Genomic DNA, 25812 nt, shown 5'->3' with positions numbered 1-25812 from the left:
TTTTGTATTTTTAGTAATTAGGAGTTTCACCATGTTGGCCAGGCTGGTCTTGAACCCCTTACCTCAGGTGATCTGCCGGCCTCAGCCTCCCAAAGTGCTGGGATTACACGCGGGAGCCACGGCGTCCGGCTCTGGTCAGGTTTCTTTCTATTAAAATAAATATAAAGTGGCAGGGCAGGATGGCTAACACCTGGGATCGCTTTAGCCCAGGAGTCTGAGACACACCAGAGCAACATAGTGAGACTCCATCTCTACAAAAAATTTAAAAATTAGTTGGAAGTGGTGGTGCGCGGCTGTGGTCCCAGCTGCTCCACAGGCTGAAGAGTGGCTCCAGTGCGAGTAGAGGCTACCGTGAGCCAAGATTGGGCCACTGCACTTCAACCTGCACAACAGAAAGAGACCCTGTCTCAAAAAATAAAAATCAAAATTAAAAAGATAATAGTAATGAAGTGTTTCTATTTTTCTATAGTTATTCATCAGTAAGATTTATTTGCGTAGCACATTTCTGTCAACAAACACGCTAGAAAGATTTTCCCAGTTGGTCGTATATTTTTCAACTTGGTTTATACAATCTTTTGGGAAAAATTAATAAAGACTACGTTTTCTGACTTTGCTGTAGTGCTAAGAAACTCCATGGCAGTCATTAAGATTTTTTTCCTTCAGATAGTTTTCGGGTTTCATTCGTTGCACTTACATTTTTAATCCACCTGGAATGTATTTATGTTCTAAGCCAGTTTCTGGCTCCTCTCCCAGAAAACAACGCTCAGGTGTTGCTTAGCAACCCGCACTTGGTTTGGTGTTCGGCTTCTTTTCAGAGGGAAAACAACTGCCCTCCTTTCCAAGTTGAGGACGACCTTAAAGCGTTGCCTAGTAACCTCGTTTCCGCCGATGTGATTGGATCCTTCTCGCGTCCATCCCCTAGTCCCCACGCCCGAAAGAACAGAACCAGAAACTTAATCTAACGGTTAGAAAACAAGGGCAGCGGGCCCGGCGCGGTGGCTCACGCCTGTAATCTCAGCACTTTGGGAAGCCAAGGCGGGCGAATCACTTGAGGTCAGGAGTTCGAGAACAGCCTGGTCCACATGGTGAAACCATTTCTCTACTAAAAATACAAAAATTAGCGGGGCGTGGTGGCGGGCACCTGTAATCCCAGCTACTCGGGAGGCTGAGGCAGGAGAATCGCTTGAACCCGGGAAGCGGAGGCTGTAGTGAGCCGAGATCGCGCCACTGCACTCCAGCCTGGGCGACACGGCGAGACTCCCGTTTCGAAAAAACAAACAAACAGAAAAACGAAAACAAGGGCAGCGTACGCGTTGCATAGCAACCAGGTCTCCTGTCCCTCCCTTTGAGACAAGAGGCGGACCCGGACGCCCCGCTCAAAGATGGCGGCTGACAGCCGCTTTCAATTTATTTAGCTCTTGACAATCCTGACAATAATTCCGTCTAACCCATCAGGCCCTTAGAAGGGCTAACTATGCCCTTTCTGAGTCTTCCACGCGGTGGAGGCGAAGGAGGATGGAGCTAGAACGAAGCCTCAGCGCGTGCCCCGCACAAACATGGCCGCATTCCCAGCGGCCCTAAACCGCCCGGCGCGGGAGCGCGCGCGGCGCAGGCGCATTTCAGCTCATTCCGCGGTGTCGGCTGCGGCGGCAGTGGCAGTGGCGGGTACCGCACGGGGTATGGTCCCCGGGTCCGAGGGCCCGGCCCGCCCCGGGGGCCTGGTGGCCGACGTGGTGTTTGTGATTGAGGGTACAGCCAACCTGGGACCCTACTTCGAGGGGCTCCGCAAGCACTACCTGCTCCCGGCCATCGAGTGAGTGCTGTTTCCGCGACTCTAAGCCCGCCCTCCCACTTCAGTTTCGCACAGTTTCTTGCCTGACTCCGACCTTTCACTTTCTACCCTCACAGGTATTTTAATGGTGGTCCTCCTGCTGAGACGGACTTCGGGGGAGACGTGAGTCTTGGGACTCCTGGGTCTGAGGGAGGAGGGGCTGGGGACCTGGACTCCTGGGTCTGAGCGTGGAGGCGCTGGGGCCTGGACTCCTGCTGAGGCCTGGACTCCTGGGTCTGAGGGAGGAAGGACTGGGGACCTGGACTCCTGGGTCTGAGGGAGGAGGGGCTGGGGCCGAGATTCCTGGGTCTGAGGAAGGAGGAAGCTGAAGAGTTCCTGGTTCTGGAGGAACAGGAAGCTGGGAGCCCTGATTCCTTCTCTGAGGGAAAAGGGAATTGAGGTCCCAGATTAAAAGTTTTTTTGTCCTCCCCTCCCAGTATGGGGGGACCCAGTACAGCCTCGTGGTGTTCAACACAGTGGACTGCGCTCCCGAGTCCTACGTACAATGTCACGCTCCCACCAGCAGCGCCTATGAGTTTGTCACCTGGCTCGATGGCATTAAGTGAGCTTTCCCCCACTTGGGGTGGATTGGGGGGCCCTGTGAGGGGCCGTGAATGAGTGATGGCTTGGGTGGTTGGGGTCCGTGAGGGGCTGTGAATAAGTGATGGCTTGGGGTGGTTGGGGTCCCTGCGAGGGGCCATGAATGAGTGATGGCTTGGGTTTGAGCTGCAGGAAGCGTCCCATACATTAAGCGATTGAAAGGACTTTGAGGGTGATTGTGTTTTCGTCAGAAGTCACTTTTGTGGTGGCTTCTGTGTGCTCAGCAATGTTGCCATCCAGTTTAGAAGTAGGAAAAACTTCCCATTCAGGGAGGCCTGGCTGAGCTTCAGCAGCCACCTTGTACTCCCTGTGTGATTGTCCCCTTTCTGTCCTCTCTTTTTCCATCTACCCCTGTCCTCCTTTTCCAGATGGGTACATTGTAGCCTCAGTGCAGGGGGATGGGTCAGAGCCAGGATAGATCCCTCTGTGGCTTGGGTCAGATTTTTTTTTTTTTTTTTTTGAAACAGAGTCTTGCTGTGTCTCCCAGGCTGGAGTGCAGTGGCACAGTCTTGGCTCACTGCAACCTATACCTCCCGGGTTCAAGCGATTCTCCTGCCTCAGCTTCCCAAGTAGCTGGGATTACAGGCGCATGCCACTATGCCCAGCTAATTTTTTTTTTTTTTGTATTTTTAGTAGAGACAGTTTCACTATGTTGGCCAGGCTGGTCTCAAACTCCTGACCTCATGTGATCTGCCTGCCTCAGCCTCCCAAAGTGCTGGGATTATAGGGGTGAACCACTGTTGCGGGATTCAGGATGACAGGAGAGAGCCCTCGGGTTAAAGCAGGAGAATCTTTCATTGAGTGCACTCAGGCCCAAGCCGACTCACGTCCAAAGATGGCCCAGAACAAAGACAGCACTTGACTTTTATACACAATTCACAAAAGCGGGTGGGCTAGCTTGAAGCAAGCTTACAGTGGCGTGACAGCAGGGATACAGGACAAAAACAGTTAATCAAATTGTTGTAACAGGTTTATAACTCAGGATTGCACATAACCATTGGTATGCAACCCAGATGTCCGTTATCTAGGTTAACCCAGGCACGGGCTTATCCCATAACCTTCATTATGGTGCCCAGGCAGCTCAGGCTTCTCATGACCTTCGCTGTACTTCTTAGATAAAACAGAATACTTGAAGTCTTGAGTTACAGAGAACAGGAATCTATAAACTCATTCCATAAAACAAAGGAAAATTTGTTTTTTCTTCTCCCTATGCTGAGGGAGTGCTGGGAGAGTCTCCAAGAGCACTTTAGATAATATTATCAAGACTTTTCCTGGGTCTGGGCTGTGCCCGTTGCTGCCTCTCGGACAAGTCAGCCTAATACAGTAAAACTTATTTCTCTTTCTTTTTAATTTTATTTTTCTTTAATTTCCTGCCTCACCACCACGCCTGGCGCTACATCGGATTTTGATAGTTGACATTGTAGACTCTGGAGTCAGGCAGACTAGGGTTAAATCCTGGCTGTTCCAGCACAGAACTAACTCTCAGACTGGGAGTCCGTGTCCCCTCTGTGCCTAGTATCTCATTTCTGAAGTGGGGATGTGGATAGTACTTGTATTAGTATTTCATTGTATTACTTATTCTTAGCTGCATAACAGATTACCACCAAACAATGGCTTCATACTGCAAACATTTATTATCTAACGCAGTTTCTGTAAATCAAGGACACAAGAGTGGCTTGGCTGGATGGTTGGGCTGAGGGTCTCACAAGGCAATAGTCAGGAGGTCGGCAGGATTGCAGCCATCCAGGAGTTGGACTGGTGGTGGGGAATCCGCTCCCAAGGTGGCGAATCTGTGGCTATTGGCCACAAGACCTCTCCACAGGGCTGCTTGACTGTCTAACATGGCAACTGGCATTCCTCAGATTGAGGGTCCCAATAGAGAGAGCAAAGAGGAAGCCCCAGGCTTCTTTTCTTTTTGAGGAAGGGTCTCACTCTGTCACCCAGGCTGGAGTGCAGTGGCTTAGTCACGGCTCACTGCAGCCTCGACCTCCTGGGCTCAAGCTCAAGTGATCCTCCCACCTCAGCTTCCCGAGTAGCTGGAGTAGCAGGGACGGTAGCCAAATGCCAGCACACCTGGCTGATTTCTTAAAAACATTCTTGTAGGTCGGGCGTGGTGACTCATGCCTGTAATCCCAGCACTTTGGGAGGCCGGGGCGGGTGGATCACCTGAGGTCAGGAGTTCGAGACCAGCCTGTCCAACGTGGTGAAACCCCGTCTCTACTAAAAATACAAGCAATCGTCCTGCCTTGACCTCCCTAAGTGCTGGAGTGCTGAGATTACAGGCCTTAGCCGGGCATGGTGGTGCATGCCTGTAATCCCAGCTACTTGGGAGGCTGAGGCAGGAGGAGGTTGCATGACCCGAATCATACCATTGTACACACTGGGCAAAAAATGAAATCTGTCTCAAAAAAAAAAAAAAAAAAAAAAAAAAAAATCATGCCTGTAATCCCAGCACTTTGGGAGGCCAAGGCGGGCGGATCACCTGAGGTCAGGAGTTCGAGACCAGCCTGGCCAACATGGTGAAACCCCATCTCTACTGAAAATACAAAAATTGGGCAGGTGTGGTGGCTCACGCCTGTAATCCCAACACTTTGGGAGGCCGAGGCGGGTGGATCATGAGGTCAGGAGATCGAGACCATCCTGGCTAACACGGTGAAACCCCGTCTCTGCTAAAAATACAAAAAATTAACCGGGCGCGGTGGCAGGCACCTGTAGTCCCAGCTACTCGGGAGGCTGAGGCAGGAGAATGGCGTGAACCCAGGCGGAGCTTGCAGTGAGCCGAGATCGCACCACTGCACTCCAGCCTGGGCGACAGAGCAAGACTCCATCTCAAAAAACAAAAAAAACTATACAAAAATTAGCCAGGTGTGGTGGCACGTGCCTGTAATCCTAGCTACTCAGGAGGCTGAGGCAGGAGAATCACTTCAACCCAGGAGGTGGAGAGATCGCACCACTGCGCGCCAGCTTGGGTGACTGAGTGAGACCCTGTCTCAAAAAAAAATTGTGTTTTTGGAGAGACAAGGTCCTGCAATGTTGCCCAGGCTGGTTTTGAACTCCTGGTCTCAAGTGATCCTCCACTTCAACGTCCCTAAGTGCTGGGATTAGAGGCATGAGCTGCTGCACCCAGAGGCCCCACTAGGCTCTTTGTAATCAAGTCTTGGAAGTTACACGTCATTATTTCTGTTACATTCTTTTTTTTTTTGAGACGGAGTCTCGCTCTGTCACCCAGGCTGAAGTGCTGAAGTGCAGTGGCGCGATCTCGGCTCACTGCAAGCTCCGCCTCCGCCATTTTCCTGCCTCAGCCTCCTGAGTAGCTAGGACTACGGGTGCCCACCACCATGCCCAGCTAATTTTTTGTATTTTTAGTAGAGACGGGGTTTCACCGTGTTAGCCAGGATGTTCTCGATCTCCTGACTTCGTGATCCACCCGCTTCGGCCTCCCAGAGTGCTGGGATTACAGGCGTGAGCCACCGTGCCCGGCCTACATTCTTTTTTTTAACCTGAGACAGGGTCTTGCTCTGTTGCCCAGGCTGGAGTGCAGTGGTGGGATCATAGCTTGCTGCAGCCTCAACCTCTCGGGCTCAAGTGATCCTCCCACCTCAGCCTCCTGGGTACCTAGGACTGCAGGTGGGCACCACCATGCATGGCTGATTTCTTTATTTTAATTCTTGTAGAGATGAGGTCTTGCTGTGTTGCTCAGACTGGTCTTGAACTCCTGGCCTCAGGCGACCCTCCTGCCTTGACCTCCCTAAGTGCTGGAGTGCTGGAATTACAGGCCTGAGCTGCGGTGCCAAGTCTACTGCCATATTGCATTTGGTGTGCAGTATAAGCCTATCCCGTTCAGTGTAGGAGGAGACTACACGGGGTGTAAATAGCAAGAGGCTGGATTGCTGGGTGCTGTATTTGGGGCTGGGTACCACAACCTCATAGGGATGTTTGGAGAATTAAGTTAGTTGATGATTATTTAATACAGTGCCTGGCATGTATTAAGTGCTATGTAAGTGTTTCCTAGGATTTTGTGCCTCACTTTCCTGGTTTGCAAATGGATAATGGTAGTGTGTATCTCCATGTTGTTAGAAGATCACAGGAGCTAAGTTGTGTACTGTGTTTCGCTTAGGGCCTAGTCTGCAGTCAAGGTTCATTAAGCAACAGCTGTTCGTAGCTGCCGTTACCTCTGTACGCTTCTGCAGCAGGTGTTTGTTGAGTATCTGCTTTGTTCCAGGATGTGTGCGCAAGTGCTGGGTGCAGGACATATAGTGAAAAGGTGACACAGAAGCTTCCCCTTTGTGGTAGCTGGAATTCGTAGGTAACACAGAGCAGGGTTTCTCATCCTTGGCCCTAGTGACACTGTGGACACAGTCATTCCTTGTAGTGGGGGCCGTCCTGGGTATTGTAGGATGTTTAACAGCATCCTTGGCCTCTACTCACTAGATGCCGGTAGCCCCCTCCCAAAGGTGTGACAACCAAAAATGTCTCCAGGCATTATAAAATATCCTCTGGGAAGGGGGTGCAAAATGTATTCCAGTTAAGACCACTCGGAGAGACTGGTAAGACAGTCTTGAGTGATGTTAAATGGAGACTTCTTGAGGCCCAGGTCCAAGTCTGATGCTCCTCAAGTCCCTGGCAGCCAGCACAGGGCCTGGTACACAGGAAGCCTTGGGTAAATTCTGTAGAATGAATGTCCAGAATGCACTTTATACTAACTACCCTGGAAGACACTGCATAGCCTTCCAGACCCAGCTCAGGTGTCTTATACACTGGGAAACCTTTCCGATTCTTGCAGCCAGATGCTTCCTCCTCTGCCTTCATGACCTGTCACAGCCCCACACCTCCGGACTGGGAATGTCCAGGTCCCTGGGTGCTTCTGCCATTTGCTTCCAGCTGGGGCTTGGCTCCCACGGGGTTTCAGGAGACTGGCTGAATAAATGAATTAGTATAGAATACAAAAACAACAAATAAATAGAAAAAATTAGCCAGGCATGGTGGTGCACACCTGTAGTCCCAGCTACTCAGGAGGCTGACGTAGGAGGATCAACTGAGACTGGGAGGCAGAGGTTGCAGTACACCGAGATCGCGCCACCGCACTCCAGCCTGGGTGAAAGAGCCAGACCCTGTCTCGGGAAAAAAAAAAAAAAAAAAAAAAAGAGGTGGAAGGAAAATAGACCCAGTTTCTTTCCCATAACATTATGACAACTCAGTTGTTCGTTCATATATTCACTCATTAATTCAACAAATGTTTGTGGAACAAACTGTCCTGGGCACCAAGGAGTTAGTGGGCATGAGACAGGCAAGGTCCTGGCCCTCATGGAGCTAGTTTGCCTGGGTGACAGGCTGTGGGCAGGGAGCCCTCAGTCATGGCTGGATGCTGTTAACATTCACTCGTTTTGACCTCCTGGGGCTCCAGGCACCTGTTAGCCCATGAAAGCGGGCAGCAGAGAGCCTGGGGAATGATACTGGGTAGAACAAATGGGAGTAAGAGGACTTGGGAACACCAAGTCAGAGCCCACTTGTGTCACCTAGGGGGCTTTTTTTTTTATTTTGTGTCTGCTGTATCAAGGGGTTTATTTGGAATTTAGGTTTATCATAAACTTGATATTTTAGCCATATTTTGCAGCCAGCCATAGTGCTTCTTCTGTTCAAGTTTTTCACATTTCTTTTTTTTTTTTTTTTGAGACGGAGTCTCGCTCTGTCGCCCAGGCTGGAGTGCAGTGGCGCAATCTCGGCTCACTGCAAGCTCCGCCTCCCGGGTTCACGCCATTCTCCTGCCTCAGCCTCTCCGAGTAGCTGGGACTACAGGCGCCCGCCACCACGCCCGGCTAATTTTTTGTATTTTTAGTAGAGACGGGGTTTCACCATGGTCTCGATCTCCTGACCTCGTGATCCACCCGCCTCGGCCTCCCAAAGTGCTGGGATTACAAGCGTGAGCCACCGCGCCCAGCCTTTTCACATTTCTTTGACAAAATGTTTATTACATGTCGCCCTTTGAGCTTGTAGCAGATGACTTGTACTTAGTGTTCAATAAGAGAAACGCAAGTTTTAGCATCTCAAACTGGTTAGTTTATGACACTTTTCCTCATAAGGGTTTTTTCTTTGTTTGTTTTGTTTTGTTTTGTTTTGTTTTGAGATGGAGTCTCTCTCTCTCTCTCCCAGGCTGGAGTGCAGTGGCGTGATCTCGGCTCACTACAACCTCTGCCCCTGAGGTTCAAGTGATTCTCCTGCCTCAGCCTCCCGAGTAGCTGGGATTACACGTACCCACCACCATGTCTGGCTGATTTTTGTATTTTTAGGAGAGATAGAGTTTCACTTTGGACAGGTTGGTCTTGAACTCCTGACCTCAAGTGATCCGCCCACCTCGGCCTCCCAAAGTGCTGGGATTACAGGCATAAGCTATTGCACTCAGTCACTTCCAAAATGTTTTACAGGGTCATGCCTGTAATTCCAGCACTTTGGGAGGCTGAGGCAGGCGGATCACCTGAGGTCGGGAGTTAGAGACCAGCCTGACCAACATGGAGAAATCCTGTCTCTACTAAAAATACAAAATTAGCTGGGCGTGGTGCCGCATGCCTGTAATCCCAGCTACTGGGGAGGCTGAGGCAGGAGAATCACTTGAACCCAGAAGTCGAAGGTAGTGGTGAGCTGAGATTGTGCCATTGCACTCCAGCCTGGGCAACAAGAGCGAAACTCCATCTAAAAAAAAAAAAAAAAAAATTTTGGCCGGGCGCGGTGGCTCATGCCTGTAATCCCAGCACTTTGGGAGGCCAAGGCAGGAGGATCACGAGGTCAGGAGATCGAGACCATCCTGGCTAACACAGTGAAATCCCGTCTCTACTAAAAATACAAAAAATTTGGCCGGGCGTGGTGGTAGGTACCTGTAGTCCCAGCTCCTTGGGAAGCTGAGGCAGGAGAATGGTGTGAACCTGGGAGGGGGAGCTTGCAGTGAGCTGAGATCGTGCCACTGCACTCCAGCCTGGGCGACAGAGCGAGACTCCGTCTCAAAAAAAGAAAAAAAAAAAACACAGACAACAAATGTCCCCTGTCCTGTCTGGGACTGGCGCTGTGCTAGCACCAGGGATTGGGTAGGGAACTCAGCGGTGTCCCCGTCATCCCAAGATGCATAGCCCAGGATAGAGTGGGGGACACCATGGGAGCAGGCTCTTCAAGCATAGCCTGGGGATAGGGATGATGGCAACCCTGGGGACTGACCGCTCTGCCCCTGCAGGTTCATGGGCGGGGGTGGTGAGAGCTGCAGCCTCATCGCGGAAGGACTCAGCACAGCCTTGCAGCTGTTTGATGACTTCAAGAAGATGCGTGAGCAGATGTGAGTGCCCCCTCCACCCAGGCCGGGTCAGTCTCTGCCTGGCCCGGAACCACTTTGCCTGTCGAGTGGCACTACCTCCAGCCTCACACTGTAGGGCATGGGCTCTGTGTCCCCAAGCACGCTGAGCCAGGCTCTGTGTCGCCAAGCACGCTGAGCCAGGAGGCTGCAGGTTTGTCCGTGGGGGAGGCCTGGGCAGTGCCCGGTCTCAGCATCCCCATCAGGAAGCAGTGCCAACTCTGGGTGTCACTCCTGCCTGCCCTGCCTGCTGGGTGACGTAGAGCACATCCCAGAACCTCTTGGAGCCTCAGTGTTCTCAGCTGTAAAGTAGGGGCGTTGCTTCTGATTCCATATAAGGCGGAATATGTGTGCCTCCGCTTGTGCTGGGTCTGGGTTCCTTCTCAGGGCCCCCCCGTTGCTGCTGACTCCATGTCTTCTCTCATTCCTGGTAGTGGCCAGACGCACCGGGTCTGCCTCCTCATCTGCAACTCACCCCCATACCTGTTGCCTGCTGTTGAGAGCACCACGTACTCTGGATGCACAACTGAGAATCTCGTGCAGCAGATTGGGGAGGTGAGGACTCCCGGGTCTGAGGGAGGAGGGTCTGGGGGCCCGGAGTCTTGGGTCTGAGGCAGGAGGCACTGAGGGCCTGGACTCCTGGGTCTGAGCGGGGAGGCACTGGGGGCCTGGACTTAGTCACAGAATAGTCACAGACTGGTAACCAGCTTTGCTTATTCTCTTTTTTTGAAACAGAGTCTGGCTCTGTTGCCCAGGCTGGAGTGCAGTGGTGTGATCTTGGCCCACTGCAGCCTCTGCCTCCTGGGTTCAAGCAATTCTCGTGTTTCAGCCTCCCGAGTAGCTGGGATTATAGACGCCCGCCACCGCGCCCAGCTAATTTTTGTATCTTTAGTAGAGATGAGGTTTTACCATGTTGGCCAGGCTGCTCTCAAACTCCTGGCCTCACGTGATCTGCCTGACTCGGTCTCACAAATCCCACGTCTGGGATTACAGACGTGAGCCTCCACACCTGGCCTGCTTAGCCTTACTGACAAAACTAGAACCCAGAGTCTCCCGGGGCAGGTGATACCCGGTTTCAGGGTCTCCTGCCTCAAAGCCCAATGGGAATTGTGGTTGTAGGGCTGGTGCCATCTAGCCACACAGCAGCTGTGGTAGGTTGGGGGCTGGCCCCTACACCCCTATGGAGGGGGCCCGTCATGACTGCTCGGCCCCTCTCCTACAGCGGGGGATCCACTTCTCCATCGTGTCTCCCCGGAAGCTGCCTGCGCTTCGACTTCTGTTTGAGAAGGCAGCCCCCTCGGCCTTGCTGGAGCCTCTGCAGGCTCCGACAGATGTGAGCCAGGACCCAAGGCACATGGTGCTGGTTCGGGGGCTCGTGCTGCCTGGTGAGGCCTGGGCACCGTGCGCGGGGATGGGGGCTCAACATGTTTCCCCAGCTCCCTCTGACTTGGATTTTGGATTTCTCTCCTCTCTCTCCATCTTGAATCCCTTCTCTCCGGGGTTGGCCATCCCTCCTGCTCTCAGTTGGGGGTGGCTCAGCCCCAGGCCCCCTCCAGTCAAAGCAGCCAGTCCCCCTGCCTCCCGCCGCACCCTCAGGTGCCACTCTCTCAGCAGCCCCCCAGCAGCCTCTGCCCCCCGTCCCCCCGCAGTACCAGGTATGGATATTTCCAGGAAGGGACATGCTTCTGGGGACTTGCTGGAGCCCTGGCCCCTGGGGAGAAATCTAGTTGCATGTTGGAGCCTGTGGGATGATGGGCGTCCCATGGGACATCGGGAAGGTGGGGCTCCTGGGGCCATGGGAGCTCATCTGCTGTATGATGGGTGTGTGAGCTCCTAAGCTATCCCAGCTGGTGCCTTGTGGGGCCATGGATGGTGTGACCTCGTGGGATACCAGGACTAGGGGGCCATGGTCCTCACCAGTCCCTTACCTTCTTCCCTTCTACTCACAGGTTCCCGGGAACCTGAGTGCAGCTCAGGTGGCCGCACAGAATGCAGTGGAGGCCGCCAAGAACCAGAAGGCTGGGCTGGGCCCTCGCTGTGAGTCCTGGGGCGAGGATGAAGGGCGGGCGGGGGCCAGGCAGGCCTCTCTCCACACACTTGTTCCCCACTTCTTCCCTTGGTCTCTCCCACAGTCTCGCCCATCACCCCTCTCCAACAAGCTGCTCCCGGAGTGGGTCCCCCCTTCAGCCAGGCCCCAGCTCCCCAACTACCCCCAGGACCCCCTGGCGCCCCCAAGCCACCACCTGCTTCCCAGCCCAGTCTGGTCTCCACCGTGGCCCCTGGCTCCGGCCTGGCTCCCACAGCGCAGCCCGGGGCACCGTCCATGGTAGGTGCCTGCACGCCTCCTGCCCCTGCTCCTTCCTCCTGCTGTCCACAGCTAGGACAGTTAGAGGATGAGTCATTTGCCTTCCAGGGGGATGTGGGTCTGGTGGTTCTGGGGCCTTGGGGGCTCGTGGTGTGTGTGCTGCAGATGCCTGAGATGAGAGTCTGGGGAAAGAATGGGGAGGCTCATGGCTCCGGGTGGGTCAGGGCTGTTCTGAGAAACCCAAGGAATCCCTGGGTCTGGGAGTCCAGGGCATCGCACAGCTTACGAGTCCTCGAATCCTGCAAGGTCCAAGCATTTGGGGTCCTGGGGCTGGCCAAGTGCTGTTCTGGGGATGGAGGGGCAGAAGAAGGGGCCTTTCCTCCTTCCTGGTTTGCCCTCACAGGATGGCCCCCGGAGGCCCCCGTCCTTCCCCATTCTCATGGCCCTTCTTCCTCCCCTCTGGCAGGCAGGCACTGTGGCCCCAGGAGGGGTGAGCGGCCCCTCCCCAGCCCAGCTGGGAGCCCCAGCCCTCGGTGGGCAGCAGTCAGTCTCCAATAAGCTTCTGGCCTGGAGCGGGGTCCTCGAGTGGCAGGAGGTGAGGGGCCTGAGGGTCCACTGGGCACTTGGGACTCCTGGGGCCGTGGGGCTGGGCATGTAGGACTAATGGGGCCAGATGCATGGGGTTTGCAGTGCTGGGTTTGGGGGCATTCGTTGCGCTGGACCCGTGGGATGCGGGGCCAGGCCAGGAGCCCCATGCAGCAGTGGGACTTGCGGTACAGAGGAGAGTCCCCATGCAAAGAACCCAGAAAAGCCTAGGATTTGGGGCCCAGAGAAGGGCCCAGGCGATGTAGCATCTGGGGCACAGTGGATGGTGGGATTTAGGAGCCGGGCGCGTAGCCGTAACATTTGAGGAATTGAAGGCTTGCTGGTCTGGAGGAGGGGCCTGGGGCTCATGGAACTTAAACTGGGGAACATCCTGAGCTTTGGGGCTATCAGGGTAGGACATGAGGGCTCAAGGGGACCGAGGCTCATGGCCCTTTTTACTGTGACATGCTCTTTTTTCCCCTTCAGAAACCCAAACCTGCCTCAGTAGATGCCAACACCAAGCTGACGCGGTCACTGCCCTGCCAGGTCTACGTGAATCATGGCGAGAACCTGTAGGTGACAGTTGGGGGCGGGGTGCGGGGAGGCTGGGGCCGGCCCCCTCCTCACAACTCTCCTGGCATCGCCCCCCAGGAAGACGGAGCAGTGGCCCCAGAAGCTGATCATGCAGCTCATCCCCCAGCAGCTGCTGGTGAGTGGCGGTGGAGGGCCAGCCCTGCTGCCGGGCAGCCCTCACCCTGCTGTCTCTTCCCTGTTCCCTGCCTCACCCCCACCCCCTGCCTCGTGTCCCCGCCTCACTTGCCCACACCAACACGCCAGCCAACTTCTGTGTCTCCTGTAGACCACCCTGGGCCCTTTGTTCCGGAACTCAAGGATGGTCCAGTTCCATTTCACCAACAAGGACCTGGAGTCTCTCAAAGGCCTCTATCGCATCATGGGCAACGGCTTCGTGAGTCCAGGGCACGGGGGGCCGAGGGGTGTTGACTCTTGTCCTGCTTTCTGCTGACCTTTGATAGGAATCCCAGAGTGCCTGGGCCCACGGAAGCCGTTTTTGATGGTTGGGTGCACTTCATGCCCTTAGGTTCCTCGCCTTTCTTCTAGAGCCGTGACTTTTATTGTAATCATCGTATGCACCAGATTGAAGGATATTCCACATTAAAAATGTGAGCTGGAGCCGGGTGCGGTGGCTCACGCTTGTAATCCCAGCACTTTGGAAGGCTGAAGTGGGCGGATCACGAGGTCAGGAGATCGAGACCACGGTGAAACCCCGTCTCTACTAAAAATACAAAAAATTAGCCAGGCGTGGTGGCGGACACCTGTAGTCCCAGCTACTCGGAGAGGCTGATGCAGGAGAACGGCGTGAACCCGGGAGGCGGAGCTTGCAGTGAGCTGAGATTGCACCGCTGCACTCCAGCCTGGGCGACAGTGTGAGACCCCGTCTCAAAAAAAAAAAAAAAACAACAACAACAACAACAAAATGTGAGCTGGATTTGACAGGATCAGTTAGGAGGAAGCTGTTGATTCTGGCATGGCTTTATGGGATGTGTTTGTTTCCTGTGGCTGTGGTAACACATTACCACAAGCAGAGGGGCTTAAAACAACAGAAACGTGTTCTATCCCAGTTCTGGAGGCCAGAAGCCCAAGGTCAGGGTGTCGGCAGGGCCACGCTGTCTCTAGAGGCTCGAGGGAAGGCCTCTTTGTTGCCTCTTCCGGCCAGTAACCCCAGGCTTCAGGTGGCATTGCTCCAGGGACTTCCTCTATCCCATGGCTGTCTTCCCTCTGTGTGTGTCTCCACATGGCATTCTCTCTGTATCTCTGTGTCCCTGTGCTTATAAGGACATCAGTAATTTTGGATTAGGCCCCATTTTCCTGACCTCATCTTACTACAGCTGCAAAGACCCTCTTTCCAGATAGAGTCACCTTCACAGGTGCTGGGGACTGGAATTTCAGCTTAGCTTTCTGGTTTTGTTTTTTGAGACAGAGTTTCACTCTTGTCAGCCAGGCTGGAGTGCAGTGGTGCAATCTGGGCTCACGGCAACTTCCGTCTCCTGGGTTCAAGCGATTCTCCTGCCTCAGCCTCCCAAGTAGCTGGGATTACAGGCATGTGCCACTATGCCCAGCTAATTTCTGTATTTTTTAGTAGAGACAGGGTTTCACCATGTTGGCCAGGCTGGTCTCGAACTTCTGACCTCAAGTGATCTGCCCGCCTCGGCCTCCCAAAGTGCTAGGATTACCGGTGTGAGCCACCGCACCCAGCCTCAGCATAGCTTTCTGGGAGACACAGTTCACACCTTGTAACTCGGGGAAGGAGCAGATCAGTTACTTCTGTGCACCAGGCACTCCTGCAGGAAAGAGGACCTTTGGGGGGATCACCTCACGGGATCCTCACAGAACCTTGTGAAGAAGGCACTCCTGAGAGTTAGGAGTACTTCTGGCTGCAAATCATGTAGTTTTCCAAACAAATAGATAATTGGGGGCACTCAGAAAAAAATCTCTCTTATGATTCTGTGGGTCACCTAGGCTTAGTGGGCCATCTCGCTTGGGGACTCTCATGGGGTTGCCATCAAATGGCAGCTGAGACTCTGGTCATCTGAAAGCTTGACTGGGCTGGATGTTCAAAAGAGCTCCTCACACAGCCCTGGCTGTTGGCTGGGGCTTGGCTAGGACCGGCCATCCCAGTGTCTGCACATGTGCACATGGCCTGTCCATGTGGCCACACTGTGGCAGCTGGGTTCTGAGAGGGCAGGCGTTGTAGGAGCAGGCATTTATATTTTGCACAGGACAGGACATCTAGAGGGGGCCAGCTATTGGGGTTGGTTTCACAGGTCTGTGACATCAGGGACAGGGCCCTGTGGTTCTCTTGGCCTCTCTTTTATAGTCACAAGGTAGCTCTCATGGCTCCAGGCATCCCGTGTGCTTTCATGAAGGAGGGGAAGGGGGCTGTGTGTTTCCCTTTCTTCAAGACAGCAGAAACTTTCTCAGATTCCAGAGCAGGCATTCCTTTCACCTCCTAGTCCGGACCTAGGCCACTGGGCAGCCCCTAGTTGATGGGAGGCTGCCGGGAGCAGGTATCCGTGACTGTCTGGGGCTGGGACATGTTACAGCCCCAGACAGCATTGGGAATGCGGGGGAGGAGGACACTTGGATATGGAATAGGCAGCTAGCAGGGTCTGTCTCAGGCAGGAAACTGAGGCTCAGAGAAGTCAACTCACTTGGCCAGGGTCAGCCTCGCCTCCCTCAGGAGCCCCTGCCCTGAATGCTCCATGTGTTACCCCCCTGATGACCAGTGATGTTTCCTGGGTGCTTCCGTGGGCTGAGCCTCAGGCAGGGCTCTTGCTGTGGATCAGACATCCCATAGTCACAGCGACCCTGTGATGTGGGAGCACTCCCCATGGTGTACACTGGCCGATGCTGAGGACTGGAGGAGCTCTTGGATACCCGGGGTCCGACCACCGTTGATCACAGGCCTGTGGGTACCACGCTGTGCATCTAAGCCCCTCTCTCACGGCTGTGACCCTCAGCAGCCCTTTGAGGAGGCAGCCGTGGCATTTTATGCCCAAGGAAACTGGGCCCATGAGGAGCAGGTGGTGGCCGAAGGTCGAAGAGCTGGGCTCCAGCGCTTTCTCTCCGCTTTCCCTCTCAGTGGGCAGCCGGAACCCTAGCTTGCCCTGAGCGCCTCAGTTTCTGTCTCCGGAGCAACCCACAGCACACCTGTTCTCAACCTTCTATAGCAGAAACCTCACCTCCCCTTGCCTGTGGGGCCTCTAGAACCTTCTGGAATGGGGAGGGGTCAGGGCTACCTCTTTCAGGGCATGAATGGTTCTGAAGAGCTGTTGTCCACCCAGGCGGGCTGCGTGCACTTCCCCCACACGGCACCCTGTGAGGTGCGCGTGCTCATGCTCCTGTACTCGTCCAAGAAGAAGATCTTCATGGGCCTCATCCCCTACGACCAGAGCGGCTTCGTCAACGGCATCCGGCAGGTCATCACCAACCACAAGCAGGTCCAGCAGCAGAAGCTGGAGCAGCAGCAGCGAGGAGTGAGTGTTGGCAGTCCCCAAACCTGCACTCCAACCCCCTCCTGCCCGGGCCCCACAGCTCAGTTGCCCAAGCCCTACATGGCCCCCTGGGGTCTCCAGGACCAAGATGCCCACCCTTCTCCCAATATGTGGCGCCCCCAAGCTAAGTCCCACTCCAATTTTCTTGCAGTCTCTCTCCTTTTTCAGCATCCACATCAAAGCCCTGACACAGCTTCCTCCTGGAGACCTTGGAGTGTACTGCATCCCTCCCAGACCACTCACCCCCAAAGAGAATGTCCCCATCCCCTTACTAGTTTCCCTCAGGGCACAGGTCCTCCCGCTTCAGATTCAGGATGCCACCACCCTCAGTTACTGACCTGCCCCTCTCTCCCCGTGCAGATGGGGGGACAGCAGGCACCTCCAGGGCTGGGGCCCATTCTGGAGGACCAAGCAAGGCCCTCACAGAATCTGGTGAGGACAGGGCTGGCGGTGTCGGGATTGGGTTGGGGAGGCCCCAGAGGCTTCGCTCTGTGCCTGCAGGAGGGGCGTGAGGCCCTGCCCATCTCCCTCACCCCTGTGTCTCTTCCCACCAGCTCCAGCTCCGCCCACCGCAGCCCCAGCCTCAGGGTACTGTAGGGGCCTCTGGGGCCACGGGGCAGCCCCAGCCCCAAGGTACTGCCCAGCCCCCCCCAGGTGCCCCCCAAGGCCCTCCTGGAGCAGCTTCTGGCCCACCCCCTCCTGGACCCATCCTTCGGCCCCAGAACCCTGGGGCCAACCCCCAGCTGCGAAGCCTCCTCCTCAACCCACCACCGGTGAGATGTGGGGGTGGGGTGGCGAGAGTTCCAGATCCTGGCCCTGGCAGTTCTGGTCCTGTTGTCTGGGAGGAGGGAGGTTGACTGTGGTCAGTGGGTGTGAATGGAGACCCGCCCAGGGCTTTAGGCAGAAGGCAGACCGCCTCCTCTCCGTCCATCCCCCACCTTGGAAGAGAAACTTCCTCTCACCACTAGCTGTTTCGATCTCTGAGCAGTGTCTGTGTTGGGAGGTGGGGAGTCTCTACCAGGAGCCTCTGAGCCACTCTCTGTGTTCTCCCAGCCGCAGACTGGGGTGCCCCCACCCCAGGCCTCCCTCCACCACCTCCAGCCACCAGGGGCTCCTGCGCTGCTGCCCCCACCGCACCAGGGCCTGGGGCAGCCCCAGCTGGGGCCCCCACTCCTGCATCCACCACCTGCCCAGTCCTGGCCCGCACAACTTCCCCCGCGGGCTCCACTGCCAGGTAAGGGGACCCGGGGAGGGCAGAGGTCTGGACTGAGTGTCCCAGCAGCCCCTGGGCTAGAGCACCGAGACCAAGTGCTCCTGGGAAGTAAAGACATAGGATCCAAGAATGAGGGTTCCCCCATGGCCTTTGCGGAGCTCTGAGGGTTCCGGGAAAGTACAGCCCATGGGTCCAAGGACCTAGTGGGTTAAGAGCGTTTCCCATGATTCTCCTGTGTGTGCTCCTGGGATTGCTGGGAAATGTGGTCTTCAGGCCAGAGAAGTAGTTTTGGAGAAGGGCTCCCAAAGGCTCATGGACAGCATATTTGTAACTAGATGGGGCCAGAAGGTGCTTCTGTTGGGTCCCCCAAGGGCTGCCTAGAAAACTTAGTGCCTCTGGGCCCTCCTGGGCCCAAGGGCCTACTGGGAGATGCAGTCCCTTCCCCACTGCCCCTCAGGTCAGATGCTGCTGAGCGGGGGTCCCCGGGGCCCGGTCCCCCAGCCGGGCCTGCAGCCCAGCGTCATGGAGGACGACATCCTCATGGATCTCATCTGAATCCCCAACACCCAATAAAGTTCCTTTTTAACACACGCCCCGGCTCCCGTCACTGACATCCCTCAGGACTGGGCAGGAGGAAACCCCAGGGGGCATCTCTGTCCTTGTTCTCACTTCAGCAGACATCCCCGGGGCCATGGGTGAATGACGCTGGGGCCTCCGTGGTGAGTCACAGGCAGTCTGGTGCAACCTGATTCTTGGGAGATGCAGGGACAGGCAGGCAGCGCTCAGGACTCAAGTTCTCATGGAGGCGGCAGGGGCACCATGGGAGCCTGGAAGAGGCATCTGACCCAGCCCCAGCTCCTCAGAGTCTTGAAAGAGAATCAGCCGTCAGGCTGGGAGGGAAGGAGGTGAGGGGTGATCTGGGTGCAGAGGACAACAGAAACATTGAATACTCAAAGGCAGGAGGAAGCCTGGGACATTGAGAGGAGCAAGTTGATGGATGCTTCTGGAGCGTGAGCATGTAGGGAGCTAGAGAGATGGGCAGGTGCAGAGTTTGAGGAGCTCGGATTCCAAACTGAGCAGCCCATGGTTTGTCCTGGGGACATAGGAGAACCAGGAGGCTTTGAGCAGTGGGGCGGGCCTAGGCTGGCTCTGGATGTCAGAAAGACCCCTCTCAGCTGTAGATCGTGATGAGGCCAGACAGGCCAGGAAGGGTTAGGCTGGGTGGTGGGGGTGTTGGGGGCTGGGGTAGAGGTTGGCTCCCAGGGCCAGGCCTACATGATGGTAGGTGGTGGGGCTCCTGGGAGAAGGAGCTGGTAGTAAGTGCAAGTGGTCCAAGGGACGTCCAGGTGACAGGTGCCATGTTGGGAGCTCAGGACGTGTCCTTAGGGGACAGTGTATGTTTGGCAGTTCAAGCCACAGAAGCAGACAAGATCGCACATGGAGAGAGGGCAGTCCCTGGGTCCACGTCAGAGACTGACCTTCCAGGGCTGTGGACGGGGAAGACGGTGGGTCTGTCCCCAGGATAGAATACGCAGCAGGGAACAGGTTTAGGACGTGGCAAGGTGAGGGACCTGAAGGATGTCCTCAGAGACGTCCCGAGGGCAGGGGGATCCAGACAGGCTTGGAGCGCAGGGTGGTCTCTCCTGGAGGTGGAGAGGGAGTTGTCTGTTGTCGGACTCTGGACAGTGTTGCTGAGAGCACGGTCCATGCCTGGACCACCAGCATCCACATCGTTTTGGATGCTGCTTAACATACAGATTCACGGGCCCCACCCCAGGAGAGAGATTGCAATCTGGTGGCCTTTGGGCCATGGTGCAGATGAGTTTTGTTTGGCCTTCCCTGTGCTAGCATATGTGGCATTTTTTTCTTACGAGTTAGTTGTAAAAATCAGGTTAATTCACACACACACACACGCACACACACAAAATCTGCAGTCTTGGCTTCTTTTGACAAGTCAGAAGAATTGGCACCCCTGGGCCCGCCCTTCTGCCTGGCAACAACGGGCTGGAGCTGCCCCTCTCCATGGGGCGTGTGCTCTCCGGTTCGCCACAGTCCCCACCACTCCCTCTTGGCTCCCCCGTGAGGCAGAGAAGAGTCACTGCCTTTTGTCACGGGGTTTGCACTGTGGTTGTTCTGTGGTAGCATTCAGAGGAAAGTGAAATCTTTCTTGTACCCATGTCTCTATCACAAGCGGCAAAACGAAAGAGAGAAGGAGAGGGCCGCGTGTTTCGAGAAAAATGGGAGCGAGCCTATTTCTTTGTGGAAGTGAAGAGCATGCCTATGTGCTTAATATGCAAACAAATCGTGTCTGTATTGAAAGAATACAACCTGAAACGCCACTATGAATCAAAGCATAGTAAGAGCTACGACCAGTACACAGAACAGACTCGAGACGCCATCCTCAACGAACTGAAAAAGGGACTCAAATGTCAATAGGGTTTGTTTTGAAAAGCGAATTAACAGAAGTGGTGCGGCAGTGGTACGCCGTTCCGGAATCACGTGAGAAGAATGACCTGGGCATTCAGAGCTACAGCAGATGGCGAGTTTATAAAGGAGCAGAGTGACGTGTCCTGCACAGAAACACATGACTGTCGAGACCATTATTTAAGTCTAACGGGCATTCGCGTTGCACAGTGAGTTGGAGATAACTCGGGGGATTTACAAGTCCAGTTGCTTGAAAGAGTCAAATTGATTGTGGCCTTTTCTTTCGCTGCTCATAAACTATTACCACCCAGTTAGCTTTATTTATTTGTGGTGTTAAGAATCTTGATGTGACCGAAGAAGTCTGTGGCATGGTGCCAAGGCAGGCCCAACACTGGGAAAGGACTAATTTTTTTTGTATATTGAGAGAAAAGTTTCACATAGACTGGCCAGAGTTCCGAAGCACAACTACAGACAGCGTCATGACAGGGGACTTGGCAGGACACCTTGATCCAAGGCGACAGCATTTGGCAAGGACATGGAAGTCGGATCGTTGCATCCATCATCAGGAGTTGACTTGTTCTGAGCAACTGAACAGAACACACCACGATGCTCTCAACACTTCCGCTCCTGGACTTCAGTCACGAGTGAGTTGATGGTGACTTTACCTGAGAGATTTCACAGAAGCTGTATGACTTGGTTGTGGAAGAAATCTGAACTGTTCAAGTTAATCAACTTGGTTCATTTTAAATCAGGCAAAAGCCACAGTGGGTTCCCCTGAGAAGGTTAGTCAAAGACTTCTGGTCAAGGTTATGACCGTTCTGAACACTGAGTATTTCTCCGCAAGGATGTCCACAAACAGCTACTTGAATGTATGATGGTGTATGCTTGGTCCTGGGGAATCCACCGGCAAGGGAAAAAACCTTTACTCTTTCCTATGCTACAGTCGGCTTTCAGACATGAAAGAGGCGGCCCAGACTGTATTCACCTACATCCTGGGGTTGAAGACCAAATTCCCCCAAAGGCTCTCGGAATCCAGACTCATGAGAAGGAACAGACACTGTCCAGTTTGCCTTTGTTGGTAAATGTTTCTTGTGTGAATGCAGACCATAAATAGTAATTGAACTACGGTGCAATACGGCGCTGGTTCCTAAATATAAGTCTGTGTGAAGATGGTGAGATTCTACAACTATCTCCAGTAGTTGTCCTGAATATCCGTGTTTGAGAGTACCCATGCTTGTGAACAGCTGTTTTCCGTTATGAACCTGAATCAAATTAAACATCGTTTCCAGTTGAAGGATTCAAGGCTGAATTCTAAACTGCCCGTCCCCACCGTGCCACCCGAGGCCTGACACTGACATCTCGGTGTGGAAGGGAAGACGCCAGCCTTTTGGCTTCAACTCAAAGGCGCAAAAAGAATTATGAAAGAGAAAATTTTAATAATTAAATATTTCTATTTTTCAATTTGTATTTTTTCAATTTTGAATTTAAAAATATAAACTCCAGTATCATCCATGTTTGTATTATGTTCCATGCATTCACCATAGTTCAGTAAAGATCCGATTTGATGATATTTCTGGCCGTCGACTTTTCTTATACCTGGCTAGTTCACTCATTTATGTGACCCGCCTGGCCCCTGTAGGCATGTGAGTTTCCGATCCCTGCCCTGGAACTGTTGGATCCAGCGGTAGGAGGGCGGGGGTCTGGGAGTCGTGTGAGCAAGCTCTCTAGGCGATCCTTAGGAATGTGAGTGTGGAGCAGGAGGCACTGGTGACAGCGAAGAAGTGCAAGTGGGTGATTTCCCAGGCAGCCTGTGTAGCAGGGGTTTTTGAAAACTCAGATGGCTTCAGGGACCAGGCAGGTGATGAAAATGTGTGAAGCGGACGGGTGTAAGACAACAGGGAATGATGGGGACTGTGGCGAACTTGGAGAGTGCTTGCCCCGCCTAATGGCATTCAAATTGAAAACAAAAACACTGTGAGGACCAAACAAAATCTGCCTGTGGGTCTAATGAGGCCGCCAGGCCACCATTTTGCGACCTCTGGAAGAAGGAGAAGACTCGAGAACAAGGACAGAACCCTGAGAAAGAGCCACGCGTAAGGGTTGGGCAGGGAGCCAGAAGACAGGAGGAGAACCAGGCAAGTGTGGCGTTCTGGAAGCTGAGTGTTTTTGAGGAGGGAGCAATCGACTCTGTCAGAAGCCACTGAGAGGAGCAGGAAGCAGCCTTCGGTGTTTCCACCAGGGTGGCCACGTGCCCCGGCAAGGGAAACGCAGGTTTGGATCAGAAACAAATTGGTTAAAAGGAAAGGTTTCCAGTTGCTAGTTTGGCCATCTCATGCCAGTGGCGCCCTCTTGACCTTAACACTCAATTAGAGGAACCAGAGGGACTGTCGCCTAATCACACGTGTTTACAGGAGTGAAGCGGGGCTTGCTTATTAATAGTAGCAGACCTGTTAGGGGTGAAAGAAAATGCTTACCCACCAGCTCCAAAGAAGAATTAGGAGAAAAAGGACACCTTCTCAAAAGGGGTGTTAAGAATATGTTTGTTTCAAGGTACGCAAAACACTAACATATTTTCTCACCATCTTGGCGTTTAAAAAAAATTGACTTTTAAAATGTATTGAGTTACACACACTAGAACAGTTTCCTAAAATGAAAGGCCACTGAAATGTGTGGAATGAAAAGGAGGCCCAGGCCGGGCGCGGTGGCTCACGCCTGTAATCCCAGCACTTTGGGAGGCCGAGGTGGGTGGATCACCTGAGGTTGGGAGTTGGAGACTAGCCTGACCAATATGGTGAAACTCCGTCTTTACTAAAAATACAAAATTAGCTGGCCATGGTGGCACATGCCTGTAATCCCAGCTACTCAGGAGGCTGAGGCAGGAGAATCACTTGAACTTGGGAGACAGGTTGCAGTGAGCCGAGATCGCGCCATTATACCCCGGCCTGGGCAATAAGAGCAAAACTCCATCTCAAAAAAAATAAATAAAATAAGGAGGCCCAAGGAGTAAAGCCAGATCTAGACACGTGGGACTTACCTCCCCATTTCATAGGTCAGGTGACAATAAGGCCTAAGAACTTCACACGCCCCTTAGAACCAGCCAACACCAACAGAGCAAATCTTTTGGGAAAGTTTTTCTCTGAATACAAGGTTCTCCTAAGGCAAGAAATAGTGAAAACCCTAGAACAGCAGGGTTTAGTCCCAAGATTCTGCGCTGATTACCTCTGTGACCTGGGGCAGGTCCCTGCACATCTCTGAGCCTCACTTTCCCCATATGTCAAATAGTGACTACCCCAGAGGATTCTCATAAGGAATACAAGATCTGGCCCAGCTCAGTCCTGGACACAGGAGAGCTGCTAGTAGCCACTGTTGTCATCTTTTGGCTGAAATGCACTCTAAGAAGGTAGAACGTGGGCAAAACTGCTTCTAGAAATACATGCCAAGCTGGACCTCACGCCTGTGATCCCAGCACTTTGGGAAGCCGAGGTAGGAGAATCGCTTGAGGCTGGGGTTTCAGGACCAGCCTGGCCAACATGGTGAGACCCCATCTCTATTTAAAAAATGCATCCTGGCTGGGCATGGTGGCTCACGCCTGTAATCCCAGCACTTTGCGAGGCTGAGGCGGGCAGATCACTTGAGGGCAGGAGTTTGAGATTAGCCTGGCCAACACGGTGAAAGCCTGTCTCTAGTAAAAATACAAAAATTGTGGTTATGCACACCTGTAATCCCAGCTACTTGGGAGGCTGAGGCATAAGAATCGCTTGAACCCCAGAGGTGGAAGTTGCAGTGAGCCAAGATTGTGCCACCACACTCTCGTCGGGGTGACAGAGCAAGACTCTGTCTCAAAAAAAAAAAAAAAAAAAAAAAAAGCATCCTAACTTACAAAAATCACTCGTGTCCAGAAAGGTTATAATTGAGTGAGTGACTTGTTGGAAACATTTTCTTTTTGACCAGTTTGCTTTTGAATCACGCATCATGGCTGGAGGCAAGACTGGGGATTCATGAAAATTCATGCAAAGGAGCAAGTGGTAGGGCGTAATTGGAAAAAAGTGATTGTTGAGGCAAAAATGCTAAAACACCAACATATTAATAGTTGCAAACCTGTTCGGGGTGAAAGAAAATGCCTACCCACCTCCAAAGGATTATGAGAAAAAGGACACTTTCTCAAAAGGGCTGTTAAGAATATATTTGATTCAAGGTACACAAAACACTAACATGTATTTTCTCACCATCTTGGCGTTTAAAAAAAAATTTTAACTTTTAAAATATATTGAGTTACAAACACTAGAACAGTTACCTAAAATGAAAGGGCGCTGAAATGTGTGGAATAAAAAGTGGAAGTACCACCAGCCGTGGTGGCTCATGCCTGTAATCCCAGCACTGTGGAAGGCCAAGGCGGGCAGATCACCTGAGGTCAGGAGTTCGAGACCAGCCTAGCCAACATGGTGAAACCCCATCTCTACTAAAAATACAGAAATTAGCTAGCATGGTGGCATGCGCCTGTGATCCCAGCTACCCAGAAGGCTGAGGCAGGAGAATCACTAGAACCCAGGAGGCAGAGGCTGCAGTGAGCCGAGATCGTGCCACTGCACTCCAGCATGGGAGACAGACCAAGACTGTGTCTCAACAACAAAAAAAAGTGTAACTACCCTATCACACCTCATTCTCGCCTCTCCCGCCCAAACACACACCCTGAGCAAACCACTTAACCTCCCTAGAGGCTGATGTACCAGTTCTGCATTTGGGTTTACATGCATGCGGTTGTGGATACATTTATAGTTTAACTTTTTTGTATAAGTGAGTCGATTTCTTTGTTCTTTAGCTTGCCTTTGTTTTTCTTCCCACCAAAGTAATGGCCATCTGCCTGCACGGTATTTATTTATTTATTTATTTATTTATTTATTTATTTATTTATTGACAGAGTCTCACTCCGTTGCCCAGGCTGGAGTGCAGTGGCTTGATCTCAGCTCGCTGCAACCTCTGCCTCCCAGGTTCAAGCGATTCTCCTGCCTCAGCCTCCCAAGTAGCTGGGATTACAGGCAGGAGCCACCATGCCTGGCTAATTTTTTGGGTTTTTTTTTTTCTTTTTTTTTTTTTTGAGACAGAGTCTTACTCTGTTGCCCAGGCTGGAGTGCAGTGGCGCAGTCTCGACTCACTGCAACCTCCACTTCCCAGGTTCAAGCGATTCTCCTGCTTCACCCTTCTGAGTAGCTGGGATTACAGGCGCCCACCACCATGCCCAGCTGATTTTTGTATTTTTAGTAGAGACGGGGTTTCCCCATGTTGGCCAGGCTGGTTTCAAACTCCTGACCTCAGGTGATCCGCCCACCTCAGCCTCCCAAAATGCTGGGATTACAGGTGTGAGCCACCGCACCTGGCCTGCCTGCACTGTTAATTACCTGTTCCTCTATGTCTCCACTTTTCATGGTGGCCTCAGGTAGTGCACTAAAT

General features: G+C 53.3%; 1 protein-coding gene across 3 annotated transcripts; it reads left to right on the top strand.

Annotated features, from left to right (window-relative positions):
• The first annotated feature begins 1316 nt into the window (after positions 1 to 1316).
• MED25 (mediator complex subunit 25) lies at positions 1317 to 21876 on the top strand. 3 transcript variants are annotated; one of them, XM_058425335.1, is made up of 18 exons: positions 1317 to 1813; positions 1909 to 1954; positions 2269 to 2393; positions 9651 to 9749; positions 10199 to 10319; positions 10987 to 11149; positions 11289 to 11419; positions 11714 to 11801; positions 11897 to 12090; positions 12536 to 12664; positions 13141 to 13226; positions 13306 to 13363; positions 13514 to 13621; positions 16518 to 16709; positions 17088 to 17159; positions 17282 to 17500; positions 17787 to 17961; positions 20132 to 21876. In XM_058425335.1, exons 1-18 carry the CDS (start codon positions 1557 to 1559, stop codon positions 20374 to 20376), a joined length of 2508 nt encoding a protein of 835 aa, XP_058281318.1. In that variant the 5' UTR covers positions 1317 to 1556; the 3' UTR covers positions 20377 to 21876. The 3 variants fall into 3 exon arrangements, with proteins under 3 accessions (XP_058281318.1, XP_032025016.1, XP_032025017.1); XM_032169125.3 differs by having other exon boundaries at positions 1327 to 1813; positions 17781 to 17961; XM_032169126.2 differs by lacking the exon at positions 20132 to 21876 and adding an exon at positions 18398 to 18531 and having other exon boundaries at positions 1342 to 1813; positions 17781 to 17961.
• Positions 21877 to 25812: the final 3936 nt, after the last annotated feature.

Source organism: Hylobates moloch, unplaced genomic scaffold (genome assembly GCF_009828535.3).
Source record: "Hylobates moloch isolate HMO894 unplaced genomic scaffold, HMol_V3 SCAFFOLD_12, whole genome shotgun sequence".
Taxonomy (NCBI): Eukaryota; Metazoa; Chordata; class Mammalia; order Primates; family Hylobatidae; genus Hylobates; species Hylobates moloch.
Note: the sequence above shows the minus strand (reverse complement) of the source record. Positions and strands in the feature narration are given on the sequence as shown.